General features: G+C 36.5%; 1 protein-coding gene across 1 annotated transcript; it reads right to left on the minus strand.

The window, feature by feature from the left end:
• Positions 1 to 247: 247 nt before the first annotated feature.
• LOC133288123 (pentatricopeptide repeat-containing protein At4g21880, mitochondrial-like) lies at positions 248 to 22,575 on the minus strand. Its single transcript, XM_061485821.1, has 13 exons — positions 21,997 to 22,575; positions 21,264 to 21,434; positions 20,851 to 20,915; positions 19,929 to 20,036; positions 18,605 to 18,718; positions 17,393 to 17,488; positions 17,213 to 17,311; positions 10,456 to 10,575; positions 7,070 to 7,174; positions 5,934 to 6,098; positions 5,727 to 5,854; positions 800 to 878; positions 248 to 557 (listed from the first exon to the last, which is right to left on the minus strand). Exons 1-13 carry the CDS (start codon positions 22,415 to 22,417, stop codon positions 396 to 398), a joined length of 1,833 nt encoding a protein of 610 aa, XP_061341805.1. The 5' UTR covers positions 22,418 to 22,575; the 3' UTR covers positions 248 to 395.
• Positions 22,576 to 26,794: the final 4,219 nt, after the last annotated feature.

The raw sequence follows: 26,794 nt of genomic DNA on the forward strand, positions 1-26,794 counted from the left end.
TATTATATAATATCATAAAGTGTCCTAACGTGTCAAAATTTAGCATTTTTTAGAATTAACGTGTCAAAGTATCGTATCGTATCTCGTTTCCCGTTTCGGTGCAACATAAGTTGCTACATCATTAAAAGGGCTTGATTAAAAAAAAAAAAAATTGTTGCAGTGACATTTTCATGATTTTATAATAATATTTATAATCATTGAGTCAAAATATCGTATTGTCTTCTTTTCTTATTAACAAAATGTTGTGAGTGCAATTCTAAATGTTTTGGGGGGCAAATGGTTATATAGTACAATTCATAGAAATTTGTTAGCGGGGTCAATTTGTATGTACATCAGCCCCTATTAGAAGCAAACTTGGTGAAGAGCACTACACATACCCCTCTTATTAAGGAGCCTCATTCAGCATTATATAAATTAGTGGCATTGGCACGAGCACTTAGCAGAGAATCATAACATTTCTTTGAAGGCAAAAGGCCAAGCTTATCCTTGATTTCAGAAAGCAACTCGAGGCAAGTTTGCAAATGATTGGAATCTGACTCTTCAATCAGAGAAAACACCTATACACACATACAGACAAAATTGTTGTCAATATGATATGTGGGCTAATGGAACAAACATCACATAATGAAGGTGGAAAACCCTGAAATTTTTCCAGAACCCATTTAACAACATTTTATGATCCATGCAGTTTAAAAGAGTTTTAGACTTGCACAAATTACAATAATAACACAACATAGCCATGCTGACAACATTGAATTGTAGTTGATACAAATTAAGTGAAAAGGAAACCAGAGCCAACCTTATCAAAGAGAACTTCCATGACTAGTTCGTCATTTTGGTACTTCTCCTTGAGGAGCTCACACAAGTCAATAGCAGAACTGACCCAAAATACAATGAACGTAAGTAAATTGCAGAATACAATTTTATTGCAAAGAAATTCAATAAAGTGAAAAAAAATAAAATAAAATAACTATTGTAAATATTTGTTATTTTATTATTATTAGTATTTGTTGTATTGAGGTCAAGTATTAAGGTTTTCATTCTCTATAAATAGAGGCCTCTTTGTACAGATTATTTACACAATTCAATAATATTTCAAATACCCTTTTATTTCAAGTTGGTATCAGAGCTCTCGATCCTGAGGGCTCTGCTTCCGCGCCTACGAAACCTTTTTATTCTTTTTTACGTCTCTCGCTGCCATCAGCCGCCACCGGAATTTTTTTTTTTCGGGGACCTCTTGGACCGAGAAGACCATTGCTTCACTGTTCCTCTTTCTTTTTCTTGTCTATTACACAACAAGAAACAAACGTTCACAGAATCAACGTACAGAACTTAGAACCACCGTACAAAACCTGTTCATCGCGATTGGACCCTTTTTCCGGTGGATTCTTCACTCCGAACAGCCACAGAAACCATCGCGCTCGCCGGACGACCTTTGCCTGAAAAACCCAGCACCATTGGAGGTCAGACGCGCCTCCACGCGCCGCCCTTGTCTCTGCGCGTGAATCCCACGCGCCGCCAGCTTCACCGGCGCGTGACGGTGGTTATCGGCCGCGGACCACCACAGTTCTGATCGTCTCTCCAAGCCGGCTCTGGATCTGTGCTCTCCACTTTGATCGGACATCGTTTGGTATCTTTTTCGAATTTCTTGGCTTCTTGGAGTTTGTTCTTTTACCAATTTCTTGCCTCCGACCAGATCTGACGTTGTTTGGTATTTGTTCCGGCCACTGTGTTACTGTTTCGGCCGCTGTGTTACTGTTCCGGTCAGATCTGACGTTGTTTAGTATTTGTTTGTGATTTTTTGGCTTCTTGGTGCTATTCTTTGACAAGTTTTGTGCAGTATGGCCTCTTCTCAAAGGAGTTCCTTTACAAAGTTTTCTGATGGTGCAACTTCTGAACCTAAGAGAGATGATCGATGGTGTTCTTATTGTAAAAGAACAGGTCATATCAAGGATCTATGCTTTCGCCTCCATGGAAAGCAAACTGTCTTAGAAAAGATGAATAGGATGCATGGTCAACAACATTTTACTTCCTCTAAAATAAATTCTGCATTTCGTCCAGATGAGTTGGAACGGCTCCGAACCCTCCTTGATTCTTTGAGTAAGCCATCTGATACTAGTACTTTGACTATGACTGGTATGAGCTCCAAAACTTATTCTTTCATTTCTTCATGTAATGATTTTAAACATTCTTGGGTTGTTGATTCTGGTGCTACTGATCATATGGCTTGTTGTGCTGACTCCTTTACTTCTTATCATCCTACCATTGGAACTCATACAATAGTCGTAGCTGATGGCTCTCATACATCAGTTGCGGGTTCTGGTGACATAAACTTACAGCAGTCCTTACATCTTAAGGATGTTCTTCATGTTCCTAAACTCTCCACGAATCTTCTTTCGATTCATAAAATTACAAAAGATTTGAATTGTACTGTAACCTTCTATCCTACCCATTGTGTTTTTCAGGATCTCGCCACGGGGAAGACGATTGGTAGTGCTAAAGAGCAAGGTGGGCTGTACTATCTGGTGTCACAATCTCCTGCAAATAAAGTAACAGATCACATCTTGATGTCTCATGGTCAATCAACTGCTGATTCTTTGATTTGGCTTCATCATAAGCGCTTAGGTCATCCTCCATTTAGTTTACTCAAATCTTTATTTCCGTCATTGTTTTTGTCTAAGTCTGTTGAGTCTTTTCATTGTGATGTTTGTGAATTTGCTAAGCATCATCGTGTGTCTTTTCCTTCTAGTATTACTAAGAGTGTTGAACCTTTTGATCTTATTCATTCTGATGTTTGGGGTCCCTCTAAAGTCCCTCATGCTTCTGGAAATAGATGGTTTGTTTCTTTTATTGATGATTGCACTCGTGTAACTTGGGTGTACTTAATGCATGAAAAGTCTGAGGTACCACAACTGTTCTTTCAATTTTATAAAATGGTTGAGACCCAGTTTGGTAAAAAAATCAAGAGACTAAGAACAGATAATGGTACTGAATATGTTAATCACAGTTTTTCCCAATTTATAAGAAATAACGGTATGATTCATGAACTTACTTGTGTTGACACCCCCCAACAGAATGGGGTTGCTGAAAGAAAAAATCGCCACCTTCTTGAAGTGGCTCGTGCATTAATGTTTCAGACACATGTACCCAAATACTATTGGGGAGATGCTATTCTTACTGCAGCATTCTTGATCAACCGTTTACCCACTCGGGTACTTGACCATGTAAGTCTTATTCACTCTATGACTTCTTTTTTCCCTTCTATTCCAATTATGAGTCTTCCTCCACGTGTGTTTGGGTGTGTTGCTTTTGTTCATGTTCATAAACATCATCGCAGTAAGTTGGACCCTAGGGCTATCAAATGTGTTTTTCTTGGTTATGCTCCTGATAAGAAGGGCTACAAGTGCTATCACCCTAGTAGTAGGAAATTTTTTGTTTCTATGGATGTTACATTTCAGGAATCTGAGTCTTTTTTCCAAGGTCCTCATCTTCAGGGGGAGAATCCTTCACCAGAAATCTCATCACCTCCCTTCTTTGAGTTTGAATCTTCAGTGTCTACTCCTTTACCTGTGTCAGTGTATCCTCCTCTTGGTCCTGTTCCTCCTGTGTCTGTTCCTCCTATGTCTGATCCTCCTGTGAGTAATCCTCCTGTGACTGATTCTCCTGTGATTGATACATCAAGTACACCAGAGATACGGAAGATTATGACACCTGAGTTGGTATATCAAAGAAGGAAACAGCCCACATTGCCTCAGCAGCAACCTCAATCGTCTACCACTGGTAAGTCTTGAATCTCATATTTCTGATCATGATGTTAATACTTCTGATGACTTACCCATTACTACTGATTCTGATGATTTACCCATTGCTCTTAGAAAAGGAAAAAGAGCTTGTCCCAAGAAATCTTGTCCCTCTTGTACTGAATACCCTATCTCCCATTTTGTTTCCTCTGCTAATCTTTCTGTGCAGCACAAAAGCTTTGTTTCAGCACTAGACTCTATTGCAATCTCAAAATCAGTACATGAAGCCTTGAAAGATGGGAATTGGGCTCAAGCCATGCAAGAGGAAATGAATGCGTTGGAGAAAAATAAAACATGGGAGGTTATTGATAGACCTAATGGAAAGAAAGCAGTAGGGTGCAGATGGGTTTATGCCCTGAAATATAATTCTAATGGAACTCTTGAGAGATACAAGGCTCGATTAGTTGCCAAAGGTTACACTCAAACCTATGGCATTGATTATGAAGAAACATTTGCTCCAGTTGCAAAGATGAATACGGTGAGAGTCTTGTTATCCCTTGCTGCCCATTACAATTGGGATATAAATCAATTTGATGTGAAAAATGCTTTCCTCAATGGTGAGTTAGAAGAAGAAGTCTACATGGAAATCCCGCCTGGTTTTGATTCTGTGAAGGGAGAAAATAAAGTTTGTAGATTAAAAAAGGCCTTGTATGGATTGAAGCAGTCACCTCGTGCCTGGTTTGGAAGGTTTACTAAGGTTATGATGACCTTAGGATACAGACAGAGTCAAGGAGACCACACTCTTTTCTTCAAGCACTCTCATAATGGGAAGCTTACTGTGCTCCTTGTATATGTTGATGATATTATTATCACAGGTGATGATTTTGTAGAAAAACAGATTCTGCAAACACAGCTTGCCTCTGAGTTTGAAGTCAAAGACCTTGGGAAACTGAAATATTTCCTAGGGATAGAAGTAGCTCATTCAAGGAAAGCAATTTTTATTAGCCAGATGAAATATGTTCTTGATCTTCTCAAAGAAGCAGGAAAGCTCAGGTGTAAACCCTCTAATACTCCTATTGAGCAGAATCACAAGATAGGCTATGAAGAAGAGAGTCCTCCAGTTGATAAAGGACAATATCAACGGCTAGTTGGGAAATTGATATATTTGGCTCATACTAGACCAGATCTAGCTTATGCTGTTAGTGTTGTCAGTCAGTTTATGCACGATCCAAAGGAGAAACACATGCAGGCAGTAGAGAGAATTCTGCAGTATCTTAAAGCTACTCCTGGTAAAGGATTGTTATTCCGACGTGATGGCAATCTCTCTTTAGAAGTTTACACTGATGCTGATTATGCTGGATCCGTGACTGACCGTCGTTCTACCACTGGTTACTGCATGTTTCTTTGCGGTAACTTGGTGACATGGAGAAGTAAGAAACAAGATGTGGTCGCCAGATCAAGTGCAGAAGCTGAATTTCGAGCTATGGCTCAAGGCATTTGTGAGTTACTGTGGCTGAAAATTATACTTGATGATCTCAAAATAAAATGTGAGGGACCTATGAAGCTGCTATGTGACAATAAGTCCGCTATTTGTATAGCTCATAATCCGGTTCAACATGATCGACTAAACATATTGAGGTCGACCGCCATTTCATCAAAGAGAAACTTGATAGCGGGTTGATTACCACTCCATACATTCCCACTGGGCGTCAATTAGCTGATCTATTGACAAAGGGACTTCCTTCAGACAGATTTCAAGAACTTACTAGCAAGCTGGGAATGATAAATATCTATTCCTCAGCTTGAGGGGGAGTGTTGTAAATATTTGTTATTTTATTATTATTAGTATTTGTTGTATTGGGCCAAGCCCATTAGGTCAAGTATTAGGGTTTTCATTCTCTATAAATAGAGACCTCTTTGTACAGATTATTTACACAATTCAATAATATTTCAAATACCATTTTCTTTCGAGTCAAACAAACAAACCTTAGATGGTTATTCCAAATACAATACAAGATGATTCTGCAGCAAGCATCATTCCAATAATTTGAATCATTCAATTCCTCAAGTAGCAGAAGCAAAGTATCCAACTCTCCGTCGGAATGAGTGTGCTCCTATGAATGTCCAATGGGTTGATTATGAATGTTTGTAAGTTAAAAATTATAAAAATTACTGACAAAGTCAAAACCTTACAATGAGACTCATAACATCTTTTGGCTCCAGATGGTGTCCAGCTTGCTTGATTTCCTCGTAAATAAGAAGAGCCTCAGACAATTGCCCGTGTGATGCAAGAACTGAGACAAGAACACTCTTGATTTGGTTCAAGCTCTTCGCCGGTATCAATGGATCTAAGACTACCTGCAATGTGAAGGATTAATGAGATGATCATAAAGGTTACTTAGTGCTTTAAGCAAATAATTAGATGGCTCTAGTCTAAGTATATATTATTTCAAAAAGATTGGTATAAGAAATCTAATACTGTTATACATTCCAAAGATTCACTGAAATTGTAGTATCAAGGAACTAAAGAAAGAGGAAGATACACTACGTGGTGCAAAATACCATGACGCATTCACAAATTCAAGAGAAAGGGAGTGATTTAGGCTGAAAGTATTTACAGTAAATATTCAATTGTGGCAGTAGATAACCTATTCATGCTCATATTCACAATTCGTATTACTAAAGCCAACTTAGGTTTCGAAGAGGAGATTGAAGTGACCCATGAATAAGTAAATTTAGGTCTGGATTAGCCACATTAAATAGAGAACGACATAAAACAAAAATAGAGAATTTTGATTAAAAAGGTAAAAAATTCACTCTCCAAGAAGAAAGCTCGTCATTTAACGTGAGAGGATCCAAATCTCTCAAAAATAGATGTTTACAATATATAGAAGAGAAGGAGGAGAAATCACTTCTTGTATCTGCATTTGGCACTTTGAAATTTTTATTGATGAAACCATTTTGCAACTTGAAAAATTAAAACAGAATAGGTATTGTTGGCTAAATCAGCAGAGCCAAAACCCCCAAAACTGATCTCCACACTTCAACCCTTGAAAGATTTTTAAAACCAATCGTTCAGAAAGTAAATATGATTATAGATTTGTAATATCAATTTGTTCAGTGAAAAGCTTACAGCCAAGCAACTGTATAAACATGAAATAGATCTACATGCTATTATTCATCAATATACAGGTTTAACTACTTACCACAAAAAAGATATATACAGGTTCATCCAGTCAGATATTTTGGGCTTGCAAAATGCATCTATATTCCTTTTGAACCCAGAGAATGTAGTTCAAGGCTGCAGCATTTGCTGCTTGGACCCATACCTGTTTTGCTTTCTCCAACTGTCCACAAGCAGCATAAGCATTTATAAGTGCCATGAAAATTTGCTTTGTAGCTTTGATTCCGGATTGCTTCAGTTCTTCATAATACTACAAGCATGATGTCGAAACATAAAATCTTAAGCTTTGAACAGATCCGTGGACAGCATATTTAATTACATACTTCAGTTTAATATATTTACAAAGCTATAAGAATGGAGGCATCAATATGAACACAACATCATTATTTTTAACAGTATCAATGTTTGAATGTAGAAATCAAATTGAACCCCCAGTAATAAGTTTTTTTAATTAAAAAAATCCAAGTATGTTTTAAAGGAATTGAAAAACAAATAATCATCCCCATGCATAGGAACTTGATCTATGGATATGCACATGCTCTGTAGCAGGGATGTTATGGAATGTAAACTAAAAGGGAGAACTTTAACAGGGTGCTATGGACCCAGGCTCCAAATTCCAAACATATAAAACGAGTAGAACATGCGATGGAGACCCCCTGATATGTATAGAGACAAAATGGCACATTTGCACATAGAGACAAAACTTTCACACACCCCCCCAAAAAAAAAAGTTGAAGATGCTCCTAGAGTGAGGAGGCTATTCTATCTCCAATCATAAAATTGAACCTTGGACACTGTCTTTCTGCCACTCAGTAATAGCATTAATTTACAAATATTTATTAATAATAAAATTTAAGCCTTTAAATATATATATAAGCACTGCTAAAAGAAATTATTAAGATTGGTATTATAGCTTTTTACTACGAATTGCTGCATACTAATAATGGTGAATACTCTTTTGCCAGGGTCATTAAAAAAAAATAGAAAAATTCAAAAAAGAACAATTAAAAACACATTAATATAAGAAAAGGAAAAAAGAAGACCCAATTCCCACTAACCCAAAGTCCATCTTGGCCAAATTTTAAGAGATAAATTGGCTTTTTTTTTTAAAAAAAAAAAAGGAAGAAAGAAAGAGAGAAAAGAAATCATGCACCGCAACATGTCTACCAAGACTTTCTTGAGGAGCTGCCATGCAAGCAGAGTTTGATACACTATCGGATAACAAGACTTGGTCTTTAGCTCCTCTACCTTTTAACAGAACCGCAATTGCCATAAATGGGTCTTTCGGGTTAAGGAAAACCCAGAAGGCTCTGTCCAAAAATACAAAGCCCATCTAGTGGCTAAAGGATTTTTCCACCAATAGGCTGGATTTGACTACACCAAGACCTTCTCTCCAATGGTCAAAACGGTGACAATTCAGGTAATTCTCACTCTTAACTCTTACAAATGGCTGGAGTATTCAGCAATTGAAGTGAATTATGCCTTCCTTAATAACTTTCTTGAGGAGGAGAATTATACGCAACAACTCCTAGGGTTTGAAGATTCCAACAAGAGACTAGTTTGTAAATTGCATAAAGCAATCTATGGTTTAAAGAAGGCTCCACGTGCCTGGTTTGAGAGGTTGACTAAGAACCTGCTCAGTTTTGATTGTTTCCAGCAAGTGTGACAGTCTTTGTGTCTGCATAACAACTCATTGTCTTTGTGTTTAGATTTATGTCAATGACATTGTCATTATTGGAAGCTCTACGGCACTTTTACAGCAGTAAATCACCAAACTAAATAATGTTTTTGCACTGAAGCAGCTGGATTATTTGATTATTTTCTTGGTATTGAGGTCAAGCACCTCTCCACTGGTTGTCTTCTCCTTTCTCAAGCCAAATATGTCAAAGACTTTCTACCCCTATGACTGGGGGCTGTAAGCTTATAAGCTAGAAAGTGACTACACGCCTCAACCTCACTTGAATGGGTCTATAATTGGGGGGCACTGCAATTTGAAACCATCGCCAAACCATAGATCAGCTATAGTGTCAACAAAGTGTGTCAATTTATGTCTCAACCACCGGACACTCATTAGAAAGTCTAACTGGATATTGGTCTTCTTAAACTTGCCAAGAGTCAGTAACCTGTTCCTCTCCAAGCCTTTTGTAATGTCAACTGGGCTTCTGACCCAGATGAATGCAGGTCCACCACAGGTTCTTGCATCTATTTGGAATCTAAACCTTGTCTCTCAGTGGTCCAAAACACAGTCCTTGGTAACTCATTCCCACATTGAGGCTGAATACAAAAGCCTAACTACTACCGTAGCAGAAATTATATGGACCCAGTCTCTACTCACTGAGCTATAACTTCACACATCCACCCCTAGTATTTACTGCGACAACCTAAGCATAGTATATCTCTCTCTCATAATCCTGTTCTTCATGCTTGCCCGAGCATATGGAACTTGAAATCTTCGTTCGTGAGAAGGTTCTCAACAAGAACCTAATTGTTGCTTATGTTCCAGCCTAGGACCAAGTTGCGGATGTTCTCACCAAGGCTCTCTCCAAACTCAGATTTTGTTCTCTTAGAGACAAACTCAGGTTTCTCAAGCAGTTACATCCTCCCTGAGTTTGCAGGGGGAATGTTAGAGATATACATGACATGTATCTATCTCAGTACTGCAGTTACAGAAACTATTAGCTTCTGTTGCAACTTGCAACTGTTAGCTGTTAGTTCAGAGTTTGTTAGTTAGCTGTTGTAAGTTATAACAGCTGTGTCCAACTGTTCAACAGACTCCATAAAGTTAACAACTCAACACTGAGTTATATCAAGTACGCTCTCTGGTTTTACTCACTCTCACTTTCTCTCAGTTACCCATACTTTCCTTCATTTTCTCGCACATGCTCAAACTCTATTACCTAAGAAAGTTACAATAGCCACTAGAGATGGGAAAACAACTTACCCAATTCCCCCAACAGAATTAAGTAAAATCCTTCTCAAGGCATGAGAGAATCCTCACTGTTGTTGCAATCAGATTATTAACATTTTTAAATCAACTTTACAGGAAAGGAAAAACTATTAAAAGTAGTATTGTTATCCCTAAGGTCATTACTATATAACCCCGTAAACCAAAGAATAATAAAATACAGCATCACAATGTTAGCATTAATAAACATAAAAAGGGGACAACCATATACTTAGTGGAACAGAGCATGATAACATTGAAAAAATTAACTAGGGAGCTCATAAACATTAATTAGAAACATAGTTAAGAAAAGATCAACAAAAAGATGCAATTTCTCTTAAACAATATTTGGTTCTTCTGAAAGGAGGCTATGATGAATAGAACACTTATTTTTTGCAAAGAAAGTAATCTTAAAGTCTATATAACTGTGTTAACATTAGAAGGAAGAATATAAGAAATAAGAAAAACCATTGGACACAAACACTAGATTAAAGATTACAAAATGACCAAGAGATAAGAGATGAGTTTAATTCTTGATTCAGCTGGATATGCAAGAAACTATTATCCAGCCATTAATCCCAACTTACCTTCACTATATCCTCTTCAGTTTCAGAGCTGTTAATCAGGTAGCAGAAAGTCTGTGAATCAGGTTTTATATCAGCACATTGCATGTGCTCAAGGACCTTCACCCCATCACTAATGTTTTTCTGCAAAATTTCAGCAAAAAGGTGAGTAAAGGAATGCATTATTTGAAGTCGGTGACAGGTTGATATAAACACAGGTCATGCTTGAAACTTGTTATATAATCATAATGACAAAAACTATCTCTATTATCAACAGTCATATTCCAATCAAAGAACACATCATCAAGAGAAATCATTAGCAGGTTTTATATTGAAAGCAATGGATTCCCCATATAACCTTGCCTAATATCCAAAAATACAAGGATTAAGGTCCAGAAATGGCACCCAAGAGTTATTGGTCCAGGGGCGACTCAGCTAGATCCTAGGACTTGATCTACCCAAAGGGTAGTGGGTTCGAATCTTGAGAGTCTCAATTCTCGGGATTAGTCAGGTCCATTAGGATTTTGGACACCGGTGGGTATCTACCAAAAAGTAAAAGGTCCAAAAGTGCTATTAATTTCCAGACAGGGCCAGTTTGGTGAAAACTCCCTTTGGCTAAAGCCTAGGAATGACCTAGTTCAAGGATTCGCATCACATCTATAATCTATAACTATATAAAAAGAGCCACGAAACAAAAATACGGCCACTAAGAATAGCCCCAGCAATTTCAGGAAGCGGCTACAAGTTTGGCCACCACAAAATAGATTTCAAAGAGATCAAGAATAAACAGCCAAAATCCGGTTGCAATGAATTCAAGTGTCTTGGCCAGTTTAGCTGTAGTTCAATTGATTTTGGGTCAGTTCACTAACAAAAAGTTTTCAGAGTAGTGACTGGAGCAGTTCTCTGGTTTTCCAGTTAAACCAGTGGTCTAGTGCATTTTTTAAAACTACGTTGAGAAAAAGACTTTCCTCAAATACCAATTAAAATAAAATTGGAACAAAAAAATAGTCAGATTAAATCCTGAAGAAAATATTACAAAAAAATTCATACATCTATTAATTTTAATTGTCATATTAAATTTCTTTTCTTTATCAATACTTTCTAATTAGTTTTTACATCTTAATATATTTAATTTAAAGACTTTATCTATATGTCCATATCATGATCTAATTTAAATTAAAATGATAATATATTTCAATAATTGGTTCTTATTTTAATTAAATTAAGTTTAAAATTAATAAAAAAAAGTTATTCTTATATATTTGTGTAAACCATTCCATGCATTGCATGGGTAACATGCTATTTTGGTATAATAACAGAATTTAGGCCTCTTAAAACCTAAATCTAATTTTTATAAATCCATCTACATGTTTAACTTCTATGGATATGAGACAAATCGCCAAGCAATATTCTTTTTGAACCATCAAGACATGCATGTCCGGAGTCCAATTGTTCTTTTTGTCAGAACCCGCAAAAATTGCCACAAATCATATTTTAAGTTTAAGCAAACCACTCCAATCTCATTGGAGAGATAGTAAAAAGTCTATAAGGGTGTGTTTGGTTAAAGGTTTTTGGGGAGAATGATAGACAAATGTGAAGTGGGATTATGGGGTGCCCATGTTTGGTTGAGAGAGGTTTCAAATATAGCTACATAAATGAGTATGGTAGCAAACAAGTTTGTCTATCATTTTGTATCCAAATTGCCTGCCAAAAAAACCATTTTGATATGTGGTATTTTTCGTTACCTATGTATTTGGTTTAGGGTGTGGTTTAAGCAAAGACGAGCGTACCCTTGACGCCATGGTCGTTTAAATTCTGTACTGGTGAGTGTGACTACAAATGGTCCACTATATTGATTCTCATAGTTCAGGTTGCTGCAGTAGGAGTGGGTACTATTGGTCCTGCAGGTAGATGGTTCATTGCCATAACTTATAGGTGCCCACTAGTGAGGAATAAGAGCCGCAAAAGAAGATTCGAATTAGAAGGCTACTGGATTGAGAAGTTGGTGCTAATAAAAGAAAGCCCTCTTGGTTTTCGAATTCATAATCAGCAATACAGAAAATTGCCCCATGATGCAAAAATACTTGTATTGAGTTTCTGTATTAAACTTCAGATAGGGATTGTGCTAACGAGTAAAGCAACACAATACGTTTCAGTATTTTTCATGTGCTATATCTTTGCATGTTGCGATTATTGCAAGAAGTTGAGATCCAAAGACAGAGTTTGTCCTTTTTTTTTGTACATATGGTCGTTCACAACACACACGTTTTGCTTTGGGAAAGGGCAGCAAGGCTGATTAAACATTTTTTAAAAACAAGGTTATTTTTGTAATATCACATTTTTTCCCCATCTATATTTTACCAAAAGCCAAACATAGACTTTACAAAAGTCACCTAATTTTCCCAATAAAATTCTTCCTACCAAACAACTTTTTTTACATTTTCCTACCAAACTCACTTCCCAATCATTTCCCTACTAATCACATTTTCTTATTGTAGAAAATCAGAATTCAAACATGTTTCCGTTTTTATTTCCTATTAATTAGGATTGATTATGATTGATTAGGATTGATTGTGATTGATTAGAATTGATTGTGATTAGGATTGATTAGTCATCGCTTAGTCATTCTTAGCGATTCTTTCTTGTATAAATACTCACTCATGTAAATTATTCAATATCAATATATACAAAAACTTCTTTTCAATATGGTATCAGAGCGGGTTTGTTCCTACCCTAATTCAAATCTGAAATAACCATCCAAACACTTCCATCACCGTCAAACACCTCCTAAACACCTCCTTGAATCTGTCCAACACAGAAACCTAGTCTACTGACCTCCGATCAAGAAAGTGAGGTGACCATTCGACTCAGAAGGATCCGACGAGTCGACCGCCGCTGGACCCATCGCCGTCAAACGCCGCACGCGCCGCCACGCGCTGTCACACGCGCGGCCAGTCTCCGGCGCGTGAGCTCCACGTGCCGCCTTCCCAACGTCTTTTTCCGCCGCGACTTGCACAGACCTTCTCGCCGGCTTCTCCCCTTCCTGTTCCAGTGGTCAGATCAAAAATTTACAAAACTTGATTTTTCATCTACGGTCAACCCTTCTCTTTCTATTCATGGCTTCCTCAAAACACTCTTTCGCCTCCTCATCTTCCGCCTCCTCATCACCCCTTCCTAAGGCCACTAGTCATGTGGTCCAGCAAGGTACAACTTTCTATGTTGATAGTCAAAATTATTGGATCCTTGATTCTGGAGCCTCTGATCATATGACAGGTAATCTTGGCTTGTTTTGTTCATACACTCCATATTCTGAACCTTCTCGGGTCAAGATCGCCGATGGCAGTTTTTCCCAGATTGCGGGACACGGAACCATTAAACTTTCTGAGCTGATTACTTTGACATCAGTTCTTTATGTTCCTTCTCTGACTTGTAATCTCATTTCCATTAGCAAGCTCACCTCTGAGTTGCATTGCTTTGCTAAATTCTTCCCACATGGTTGTGTTTTTCAGGAACAGGACTCGGAGAGGATGATTGGCAGTGCTAGAGAGGATGGTGGACTTTACTACTTTGAGGAGGATGTGACTCATGAAGCTGTTTTCGTAGAAAAAAACTCTATGTTTCCTTTTGATTCATGTAATGATGTTCTGCTGTGGCATCGTAGGCTAGGCCATCCAAATTTTATTTATCTTCAGAAGTTGTTGCCAAACTTATTTATTAATAAAAGTCCAAGTTTGTTTTCTTGTGATATTTGTCAACTTGCCAAGCATACTCGTGCTCATTATCCTTCTAAAGTTCACCATGACTCTTCCCCATTTTCCTTAATTCATAGTGACATATGGGGTCCAGCTCGTGTTAAAAATATTTCAGGTACTCGATAGTTCATTACCTTCATTGATGACCATTCTCGAGTCTGTTGGGTGTATCTTCTAAAGGATAAGTCTGATGCTGCATCCGTGTTTAAAAAATTTCATGCCATGGTTCAAACCCAATTCCAAGTTGCTATACAAATTCTTCGTACAGATAATGGCAAAGAGTATTTTAACTCTATTCTTGGAGAATATCTTTCCCAACATGGCATCCTTCACCAAAGCTCGTGTCCTGACACACCCCAACAAAACGGAGTTGCGGAAAGAAAAAACCGACATCTCCTTGAAGTTGCTCGGGCTCTTATGTTTACCATGAATGTTCCTAAACATCTTTGGGGAGAGGCAGTTCTCACTGCCTCGTATCTGATAAATCGAATGTCATCTCGCATTCTGAAATTTCAGTCTCCTCTTTCTAGTCTTGTTCGTATCTTCCCTTCCTTCCGAGGTGTCTCCTCCTTACCTCTCAAGTTATTTGGTTGCGTTGTATTTGTCCATATTCCCTCCCATCAACAGTCTAAGCTTGATCCTAAGTCTCTTCAGTGTGTCTTTATTGGTTATTCTCCTACTCAACATGCTATAAATGTTATTCACCCTCTCTTCGTAAGGTCTTTGTCTCTATGGATGTCACTTTTTCTGAGAATGACCCTTTCTTCCCCTCGACTTCTCTTCAGGGGGAGTCTATAGGAGTAGATGAAGATCAGTCATGGGAACCTACTGATGCCACGGTATTACCTCTACTTTTGGAAACAGGGGGAGCTACAGAATCCTCACCATCAAGAGCCTCCTCAAAATGGGGACAAGTTTATAGCAGGCGAAAGCCTCCTCAAAGTGTGAATAACCCAGAGCCTCTACACTGCCAGGATTCTGAACCATGTTCTAGTTCCAGCACCCCAATACTTGAGTGTCATGGTGAAAATGATCTACACTTGCCCATTGCTCTCAGAAAAGGTACTCGATCTTGTACTACTCATCCTATTTCTAATCATATTTCATATGGAAAGTTGTCCCCAGGGTTTCGTGCTTTCAATACTATGTTGGATAGTACAAAGATACCGAGAAATATACATGAGGCTCTCAATGATCAAAAATGGAGGGATGCTGTCTTTGAAGAAATGAATGCTTTAGAAAGAAATGGAACTTGGGAGATAGTGACCCTACCCAAAGGAAAACAAGCAGTAGGATGCAAATGGGTGTTTACAATAAAATTCAATGCAGATAATAGCATCAACAGATACAAGGCAAGATTGGTTGCAAAGGGTTTCACTCAGACTCATGGGATAGATTATCATGAGACTTTTGCTCCGGTTGCTAAAGTCAATACCATCCGAGTTCTCTTATCTCTTGCTGCCAATCTAGATTGGCCTCTGCAACAGTTAGATGTGAAGAATGCATTCCTAAATGGTGACTTACATGAAAAAGTCTATATGGATCCTCCACCTGGTTTTGAAAAGGGAAATGGATCAGTGTGTAAACTAAAAAGGTCTCTATATGGATTGAAAAATCTCCCAGAGAATGGTTCGACAAATTCACACAAGCAGTCAAAAGAAGAGGCTTCATTCAAGCACAGACTGATCATACTCTCTTCCACAAACACTCTAAGGATGGTAAAATTGCTATTCTTATTGTATATGTAGATGATATAATTCTTACAGGTGATGATATTGAGGAATTGAACACCTTGAAGAAATTTCTAGCAGCTCAATTTGAACTCAAAGACCTTGGCACTCTCAAATATTTCCTTGGTATGGAAGTTGCTAGGAGCAAAACAGGCATCACTCTAACACAAAAGAAATATGTTCTAGATCTTTTGTTGGAAACAGGAATGTTAGGGTGTAAACCTGCTGAGACACCTGTGGAACCTAATACCAAGTTAGGTATTGAAGATGGGAATGAGGTGGATAAAGAACAATATCAGCGATTGGTTGGTAAACTAATCTACTTATCTCATACGCGTCCTGACATTGCCTTTGCGGTGAGTATGATTAGTCAATTCATGCACTCACCCAAGGAGAAGCATCTTAGTGCAGTCTATAGGGTGCTTAGATACCTCAAGAATACTCCAGGAAGAGGATTATTCTTTAAAAAGGGGTATAAAAGGACAATTGAAATCTACACTGATGCAGATTGGGCAGGCTCATCAGTAGACATGAGATCTACCTCAGGCTATTGCACCTATGTGTGGGGAAATCTTGTTACTTGGAGAAGCAAAAAGCAAACAGTGGTTGCAAGAAGTAGTGCTGAAGCAGAATTTCGAGCTTTAGCTCATGGAGTTTGTGAAGGAATCTGGTTGAGAAGACTTCTTCAAGAGTTGAAGATTTCATATTCCCTACCAATAAAACTATATTGCAACAACAAGACAGCTGTTAGCATTGCTCAAAATCCTGTGCATCATGATCGAACAAAGCACGTGGAAGTTGATCGTCACTTCATCAAAGAAAAATTAGATGATGGAAGTGTGCGTTTGATATATGTTCCAACCAAAGAGCAAACGGCAGATATCCTTACCAAGGGCCTACACCGTCCAGCATTCGAAGACTTGATTGGCAAGTTGGGAATGATCAATATTTACCTCCCAACTTGAGGGGGAGTGTAGAAAATCAGAATTCAAACATGTTTCCGTTTTTATTTCCTATTAATTAGGATTGATTATGATTGATTAGGATTGATTGTGATTGATTAGAATTGATTGTGACTAGGATTGATTAGTCATCGCTTAGTCATTCTTAGCGATTCTTTCTTGTATAAATACTCACTCATGTAAATTATTTAATATCAATATATACAAAAACTTCTTTTCAATACTTATGATTCATAAAAATTTCTCCTCAACCAAACGCCCCCTAAGAGCACTGTACTAAAAAAAGAAAGATTATAAGAGCAAAAGCAGAGGCATACTGAGTAACCAGAAACATCACCTCCCGAAAACATTCTGCCATTATCGCATTGTACATGCCTGCTGTTGGTTTCAAATTTATTTCCTCCAACTCATCAAGCATCTTGTATGCACCTTCAAGCTGTATTACAAAACCAAATAAAAAATAAGTTTGATGAAGACTGATGAACACAAGCATGTAAATGAAATTGGTACAACTTACATCTTTCATCTTCAAGAACAAGTCTTTCATACATCTGAATGTTTCATCATTTGATTCCAAATTGTAGCGACGTATGGTAGAGAAGATCCGATGGACCTTTATTTAAGAATATACCAAAGAAGAAAACAAACATTACTTATCAGAACAGTAAGCTATGCTAGATGATACAGAAGGCTTCAAACAATTAACACAGCCCATTTCAGCATAAACTCGCATGAAATGTTTAGTTAAAATTCTTCCAGTATTACTTGTCTTTTATGTTTGCAATATCATGAAAAAATTGAAAATATACAAATGGAAAAAGGAAACATAAATCCCACTATGTAATCCTCCGTGAATAACAGGCTTCTCTTGCCCTCCAAAAAAATTTAATATCACCTTTTTCCTTGAAGGTAAAGGCAGGTGTATAAGTACCAAGGCTTGAATCTTAGACAAAAGTCATCCAAAAGACCAGTTGGTCAATTCTAAGCAACCTCACTGCACCAGAACAAAGATCAAATTTAAGAAATAGGGCACTAAATAATGCTGTAGAAGGAACCATATATTTCTTTCCTTCTAACTGAGCTTTTGGCTAAAGGGAAAACACCGGTGCACAAGGCTCCTCAACTTGCAAGTGTAGGGGTGAGAGTCGATTATATGCAACCTTACCCTTACATTTTTGCAAAGAGGCTATTTCCCAGACTTGAACCTGTGACCTTCCAGTTACAAAGAGTACTCTTACCACTGCTCCAAAGCTCGCCCTCAACAGAGCTTTTGGCTAGTTAGAGATAAAACTATTCTTGGACCTTCACATTATATCTTAAGCTTTTAGGTTCATTGATCCATTGACAGGACATCAGGCCCTTGTGACCAAGAGGTTAGGATCTCAACTAATGTTAAATTAATTTAGCACAAGTTAACAACAGGCCTATACTTCATTTTCCTTCAAGAACAAAGGGCTTTTCATTTGAGCAGTGTCTGAGATAAAATCATTCTTTTTATTTATTTTCTTTTTAAAAATAATAAGATCATTCTTGGATCTTCACCTAATAGTAACACCATAAGCTTTCAAGTCAAAAAGTTCATTGATATCACACACACTAGTTACTTCAAGATCATAAGCTTAAAGGGCAAAAGTTTATGATATCTGTGATGAGAAGAGATGAACACATTAACAATAGGTCATGACCAATGAAGAAACAAGGGAGTGATTGTATGATAGATTGCTCGTACCAAATTATATTCAGATGCTTCGTCACAAGTTTGTAATATGGAGTGTAACACCTCAGTTGATAGAGTCAAGCCTGCTTCACACATTTCATCGACAATATCAAGAGCTACATGTGGCTGTATTACAAACAAAAAAGAAATCATCTTAAATTCATTCTCTAAGCTTTCCATGGAGTGACTGCATTTCTCCAAAAAAATTAAAAAATAAAAGATTATAATATCTGAGAAATAAAAAATAACTTGAACATCAAAAAATGAATTTACAATAATGTATATTGACTATTGAAGTCCATTGCTAACTCTTGACAACAGATGCTCTCTCTCCTCCTGTCATCAATCCAAATCAGCTATCTGGCTCTTCTAAGTGTAAGTGACTTCCCAGTGCTGGATGTGTAAGATTAGTAAATGATCACTTATAAAGGAATTGTCATTTTATAGGTGAGTTTCTCTAAAGTGCAGGCCACAGGCAACAATTGTGAGAAGGATATGGATAGGCAAGGATGACAGATACTTTGTTTTGTAGTTGGTGAAAGAAGACCAGTGAAAATTTCGGTGCAAACCAAGAAGTAATTTATGCAAGCAGAGAGTACAACGGTTTCAGTATGTTTATATAGCTAGTGGGCTGGTGTATCATTATGAAGAAAAATCCAAATGGCAAGAAAGCTAGGTCTAGGAGCATTCACAAAGCTAGCCTGCAGAAGATTTTGAAGAAAGCAGAACCCCTATTGAAGCAAAGTAGTCTGGGTAAAGGTTAAATGGAAAAACAGGGCATTAGATAAGATCATGAAATTTTTTCATCAATGAGAAAAGGAGTAATGCGGCAGAGGAAAGAACCAGTGAAGTCATTATGGTGGCAAATAACATAATGGAGCTATTCAGTAAATGGTTAGTGTTGAAATTATAGGGATTTGGGTAGGGAAGGAAGAAAAGAGATAATAAAGACTGAATAATATGAAATTGATATTTATTTGATATGTTATGATGCGATGCAAACTGCAAAGCACTAATCCCTATTTATTTTATACTAATATTAGACTCCAAATTCTAATCAAATAAGGAAATAAATCATGAAATATAAAGAAACACTATTCCTAAGAGATCATACAAGAGACTAAAAAATATTATAAAATACAATCAAGATATTATAAGATATTTTGCATATAGTCTAATAGTAAGGAAATTCATGGTGCACTTTCAATGTTTGTTATATTTCTGTAGGGGACAGTTATCTTATTTTTCATTTTCCTTCTGGATTTACTTTTCTTCTTATAGACAAGTTCTGGCAGTCACTTAGTAATCATAAAAATGCAGACAGAAAAGGTTGTACCTTGAGCAATGCACAGCTATGTAAAATGAGCTTCTCGTATGATGAGGATGAAGGTGTAACTTCTAGATTTTGGTGCAAATCCTTGAATTTTTCGATGGCATCCTCAACCTTCAAGAATACCAACAATACATGTGACGAGAAACACACACATACACGCACAGATTTTTTCTTTTTCCATAATAGATAAGTACTGTAGACAATTATTATGCCAAAGAATGTGTATGAATTAAAATACCATGTGGTCAAAAGTTCATACGCAATTATGCACTTTTTAGCATACAAGCACAATGAAGTAACACCTCACTGAAGTTAAGAGGATTAAGTAGTTTCTGTTTAACAAAAGCCAACAAAAATATTCAGCTTTGAATGTTTCCAACATAAATCTACAGCACAAGCCACTTTGAAGAACCTTATGCTATCCACCTAATCTGCTTTAGGTTACCTAAAATGAAATAAAATATTTACAAGAATGAAAGAAAAAAGATAAAGAACTGAGTCTAGAGAAGTAGATAATGAGTTATAATTACTGATTTATTATAAACATTATATGGCTTCTAACCACAATAGAGGTGTGAGTTTCAACCATTGTTTTAGATAGAACTGGACCACAGTTCATAGACTTACCAATTCCATCAGTGCCCGAGAATTGACCTCAGTACACTGTAGATGATAACCTACAAATGCCTCTGCTTGGTTCAACTTATATTGAGAAATCAAAATCAATTATCACTGAAGTATGCTAAATAGAAACTAGCAAACTGGGTTTGGTACAACATTAATCATAGACTAAAGTCTGATGTAACATAAAAATGTGAAACCGATGATATAGTTATAGGATGAAGCAAACTGCAAAAAGCAGAAGTGCTTAATAGTATCAAGTCCTAAAGGAAGTTATCAGCACCATTCATGAGAATTTTCTTACCAATAAATTTGGAATGCTAACAGCATAACTAGCAATGAAGTTTGTAATATTATCTGCTTCATGATCTGCAAAATGTAAGAAAATCTCAGTAAAATATATATAAGGGACAAATTTTTAGAGGAATGCAATGCCTAATCCCTGTATACAATCATAATACTGCTTTAGATAGATACACATTGGTAGATCCTTAGAAAAATCCTTAATTCGAAACTTTTGCAATTATTACCAAAAAAAAATCCTTGCAGACATAATTTATGTCAGCTAATACATATAACATATAGGAGTAACAGAATTCAAGAGATACAAAGGCTCATATAGCATATGCAAATTGTTTTTCTTCTTTCCAAACAGAACTTAGTACATTGTGAGCATCATCCACACAGATGACAAGAAGATAAATATCATATTCATACCACTTGTTCTGAAGTCCAAAAGGAACTTCTCCGCAACAGGTTCCAATAGTAACCTTCCTAATGCCTGAAATATCTTTTCAACAGACGAAAGCTTTGTTATGTCTACGATTTCCAACAGCTCCAAAATCTCCTCCTTCCGTTCACTCTCACAAAGAGCCAATAAATAACTTTCTGCAACATAAGTTGAATCAAGTAAGTTTCTAAAGTGCTACATGAAACAAAATTTTCTGTTGTATTGGACATCAATGTGCAGAAAAAACAGTATCATGTTAATAGTTATGATTCCTTACTAGATAGCAGATGCATGATTTTGAAACATGCATGCTTGGCATGAACACTTCTTATAATTAGCTGCATAACAGCAATGTATTTGGAATATAATTTAGTATAAATTCTATTCTCTCAACATATTTCTGATAGAGCACAGATGTGAATTCAGATAAATATGTTAATTGCAATAAAATAGCATCAAACATTCATATCTGAATAATCTGACGCAACTAACTACACAGACCATGCCACTTAGTATTCAAACTCCATGGGCCAAACAGTGTCACTTCAAATGATTCAAAAAAATCATAAAAGACATCGATTATGTCTCTGTGTAATGCAAAAACCCCGATGAACTTCTGAACATCTGTTACAGTTAAAATCCAAAGCTAGATATTTGATCATAGATTCAGTGGAACAAACTATGGCAAAACAATGCATGTGGAAAAAAAGAGTCACCCACCTCGTAAATCAGAGGTGTCTTCACCGTCATTCTCTGCAATATAGTTACAAAGATCCTGGATCTTTTCTTCATTATTAACCCTTAACCACAGCAACATTTCATAGTAACCCAGTCTCGTAGTTGAATTGGGATTCCCATCTTTGATAACATGACAGAAAAATTGAAACTCTTCAACCATTCGCATGTCAATTATATACAAAAGAAGTGGGCGATATGTTTGCTCTTCTGGCTGTAAACCTTGTTCCCTCATAGATTTAAAAAGGTGAAAAACCTTCCCCATTTCTTCTATTACAATGTCTTCATCATCAGTTCCCCTGGCCTTAGCTATACATATTTCTACCAATGCATTGTATCCTTTCATGCCCGGTTCTCGCCCCACTTTACCAAACAACTCAAGGGTGGCCTCTGTTCCTAACATCATTGCACATAGTTTAATTAACCTATCAAAGCGATTTCCTTGTGAAAATTCAAACACATATTTCTTTTTCTTTTCACGAGAATGATCTTTCTGTCGCAGTTTTATATTGCTTTGACATATGTTTGGTAACCAGGATGTTTCACACTCCTTTGCATCATCAATTTCCTCGGAATCAGGTCTCTTGTCTGACTGACCACCTAAAATAAGAAGCAATACACCGATATAATTAGCCTTTTAGACAAAGAGAAGACCAACTCAGGAAATGAGTTCTTTCTATTACACCCCCAAACCACCAAAAAAAAAAAAAGGTGAAAAGAAATGTCAATGAGAGTGGAAATTATGAGTTAAACTACAAAAGTAGAATTGCTTCCAGCTTCCTCAGTTTTCCTCGTTATCCCAGAGAAAAAAGATAACATATATTTACAACAGACATTTTAACAAACACTTACCGTGGAAAATAGAAGTAATCTGCTTAAACACCGCATTAGACGAATCATCTGCACCAAAATATCCACACAAAAAATATTAAAAAAATGAGATTTTTCTACTCAAATTGTCCAACAACACAGCATCCTCCAACAAAACAATACCCATTAACATAATGAGTCCGATTCTAAAATACCCAGAAACCATTTCGCTCGCTCATTGTTCGTTTACTAGCACACTTGTGGTTTATATAGTGAAAAGGGTAAGCGTTACGTGAAGTACCTGAATAAGAGGGTTGCTGAAGCTGGAGGCTTGAGAGCGTAAAACGTGAACGGAAGCCAGTGCTTAGATTTCTAACTAAAAAGAAGCGCATTTGCATTTATGAACAACTTGAAACACAAAACAATCTCTGAAATGTGGAAATGGAACCGTGCATTTGCTTCCTTTAGCTCTATGCCAAATGAGTCGAAGATGGAATCAATGGGCACTCACACACACCTAAACATGAAATTGAATGGAACTATAAAAATTAAAATTGAAAAAGAGGAAGACCACTTTCAGAAGACTTTTTTTGGCAAGTTCAATTAATTTTACATTAGGAGGCATGAGTTAAATCGGGTTTGATTAATTGTAAAGATTAATAAATTATCAGTCGAATCCAAGCCTCTAGGAGGCACGAGTTAATCCACTTGCCCAAGTATTTTTCTTCTCTTTTTGGGATAGATTTTTTATGCCATTTTAAAAGATCGTTAGATCAAAATCTAATCTAAAGACGAGAGATAAAAATAAATGTTAATTAAAATTATGATCTAATAGTCTTTTAAAATAGTAGACAAACATAGACAAAAAAAAAGTAAATAGAATAACCTATCTTTTTTTTTTAAAAACAAATTATAATAATTCATTTTTTATTGGTTGATCAATTATTCGAGTATAAAGTAACACTCTTATGAACTAGAATAATATATTAAGGCCCACAATTAAAGCCTTCACTAGTGTATCTTCAAGATGATATCATAGTCAATAGGGTTGGCTTCTAATACAGCTCCTTTGCAAAATGATCTCAAGCCACTTACATAAAAACCAATTTAAAGATGTTATTGTCTCTTTGGTCATCCCCCATTATACGAGAAATATTTCTATAGTCCATGTCGATAGAATTTATAAATGCTCCCTCTCACATGTGGAGGGTAAAAAAGGAAAAGAAAAGAAAAAGTAGAGATAAAATAGTCAAAAAAAAATTTTGATTATGAGTGGGACCAGGAGAAAATTACATGGGCCGGGATCGTGTAAAAAATTTCCCCATTATACATACAAGTATCTTACCCAAAGGTACATATTTTATTCAACATGAATAAATATGCTTACATAAAATTTGACTTAAGAGTTGAAGTGTATTGCAAATAGAGATGACAAAGTGGGTGGCCCGTCCCACTCGATTATCAATCCATCAAAAAATAAATCAGCCCGCCATGCCCCGTTTGGCGGGTTGGCCCGCCAGTCCGAACTAATTTTACACTGATCCACCTCAGTTTGCCTATGCCCGCCATCAGCTCGTCAAAAAAACAAGTCCGCCCCGCCTCGCTTTTGAGATAGGTTAAAAACTCAGCTCGCCTCGCCTCGTTTAGCGCTTAGGGTGGGTCGGCCTGCCGAGCCGTGCCCATTTTGTTGGCTCTAATTGTAAATACACCTCTCACCTATTTCCAGTGAAGATCTATGCATTAAAGCTGCATCAAATCACTTGTAAAAAAAAGTTTCATCATGATGAACAAGGTAAAACTCTTCGGATAATTTCCGTGACAATTTTTTAATATAATTGCATATTCACATTCAATACTACGAGTTCAGTTAGAGAATAATGTGTTAGTTGATTCACTTGATTATTGGTAATGGTTTAATTGTTTAATTATTGTAAAAAGAAAAAGAAAATATTTAATTATGCAAGTTAAAGGTTATTTAAAGTAATCAGAAAATTTACAGCAACACTTACTTCCACTAGGATTCGGTTTCGTATCTTGAATTTTTTTATTTTTTTTTAATTTCAAGATCCGACTCCGTATCTTATGTAAATATATTTGCTGCAAGTTTTTCTATCAGCAGTGACAGCAGAAATGAAGAACACTTAAAATAATTGTTCTAAAAGGAAATAATGATTTTTAAAGGCACCTAATGACCAACGTGCTACATGGGCTGCAGAGAGGATGGATGCTTCATGCTGGGCCGGGCTGTTTTTTGGTACCTTGAGTAATGTTTGCAATGTATAATACTCTAGGACTTGGTTAGAAACTTGTTCGGTTAGACCTTGTGTGGTGGCATGCAGTATAGAATGAAGTCCAAGAGAGCAATTGAAAGATGGAAATAGGATATGGCCCAGCTTATTGTACTTGGTCATTTTGTAATCTAGGCTGGGCCACAAATCACAGTGAGTTCGGACTTAGAATTTCTAAATCTGTAATTTTTGTCAAACAAGTTAGTTTATTTCTCACTACTTTAATACACCTAATATTTTACTACAGGCGTGTTTGGTATAAGAATTTTTTTGAAATTTTTGAAAAAATGATGGTGGTAATTTTATTTATTCATGTTCGATATAAGATTTTAAAAAAAAAAATCGGAATTTTATTTTGTGTATAATTTTTTTTTTTAAATACAACCCATTTGGTGGTATTCTTGGAATCTCAGGTGTTGAAAAAAATGTACACATTTTTTTGGATGAAATTTCAGTTATATTTTGGACTATCAAATAATATTTTAGTAACATTTTTAGAAAAATGAATTTCGCACCATAATCCTGAAAATCATGATTGTAAAAAAAAAAATCTTATACCAAAAGTCACATAGGTGTTTCCCTACAAAAACAATGTACAATTGTACATATTATAAATATACTACATGTACACACTTATTTATAAATTTATTCTTTTTTAGGGAATAGGTTATACTTATCACTTTTTTTCTTATCATTTTTTATTATCGTTGGATTAAAATCAAATCAACGGATCAAACAATAACAAATTAATATTAAAAAATGGCAAGAAAAAATAATGGTAAATATAACCTATATTTGTTTTAGGCAAATATTACTCACCTTTCACATGAGATATCATCTCTCATTTTCTCTCACTTCGATTTTCGTACCCCACCTTTTTCTTTTTTTCCTTTTTTCTTGTAATGATAGGATCCACCTATTTTCTCTCTATAACATAAGATAATTATCTTATGTTAAGTGAGACTAATAAAACCCTTTGTTTTAATACTATAATTTGTTTTTCTAGATACAAGATTTTGTAAATATCAGCAACACAATCCCAAAAAGTAAACGGTATAATTTAAATTTTAAACAACGAAAATCAGGAAAAAAAATTGATATGTTGTTTTTTAAATAAAAAATTATGAATTTATGAGAGTTTTGGAAATAATTACACATTTATTGCACAATATCACGTTCAATTTGGGCGTCACCAATCACGCCTAAATTGGGTGTAACATCCCAAGAGCTGGCAAGGGCAGGGAGTGATCGCCGGTGCGAAAGGGCACGAACAATGAGCGGCTCATGCCAAATCTTGCAGCTTGGGGGTTCATGAATGAATCGAATCAACACCCGAAATAGAGGAATTCCAGAGACTGTGCTGGTATGGGACGATACAATTAGGAATGACTTCTAAGAATTAATTAGTACCACCTATACTAACAAGATGCATATACTTTTCGGTAGCCCAAGACGGAAGAACTCCATAGTTAAGCGTGCTTGACTTGGAGCAATTCTGGGATGGGTGACTTTCTGGGAAGTTTTCCCGAGAAGTGTGCGAGTGAGGACAAAGCACGCTGAAAAGTCTCGTGTTAGCGTGTGGGGACAGTCGTTGATCCTTGCAAGTTGTCAGGCGTTACATTGGGCATCACTCAAGAGTCAATCACGCCGAATTTAGGTGTCACTCATCAGGTGTTGACACGTGT

The sequence above is a fragment of the Gastrolobium bilobum genome, unplaced genomic scaffold (assembly GCF_033153095.1).
Source record: "Gastrolobium bilobum isolate Gb01-03AN ecotype WA unplaced genomic scaffold, APGP_CSIRO_Gbil_v1 utg14970, whole genome shotgun sequence".
In the NCBI taxonomy this organism is placed as follows: Eukaryota; Viridiplantae; Streptophyta; class Magnoliopsida; order Fabales; family Fabaceae; genus Gastrolobium; species Gastrolobium bilobum.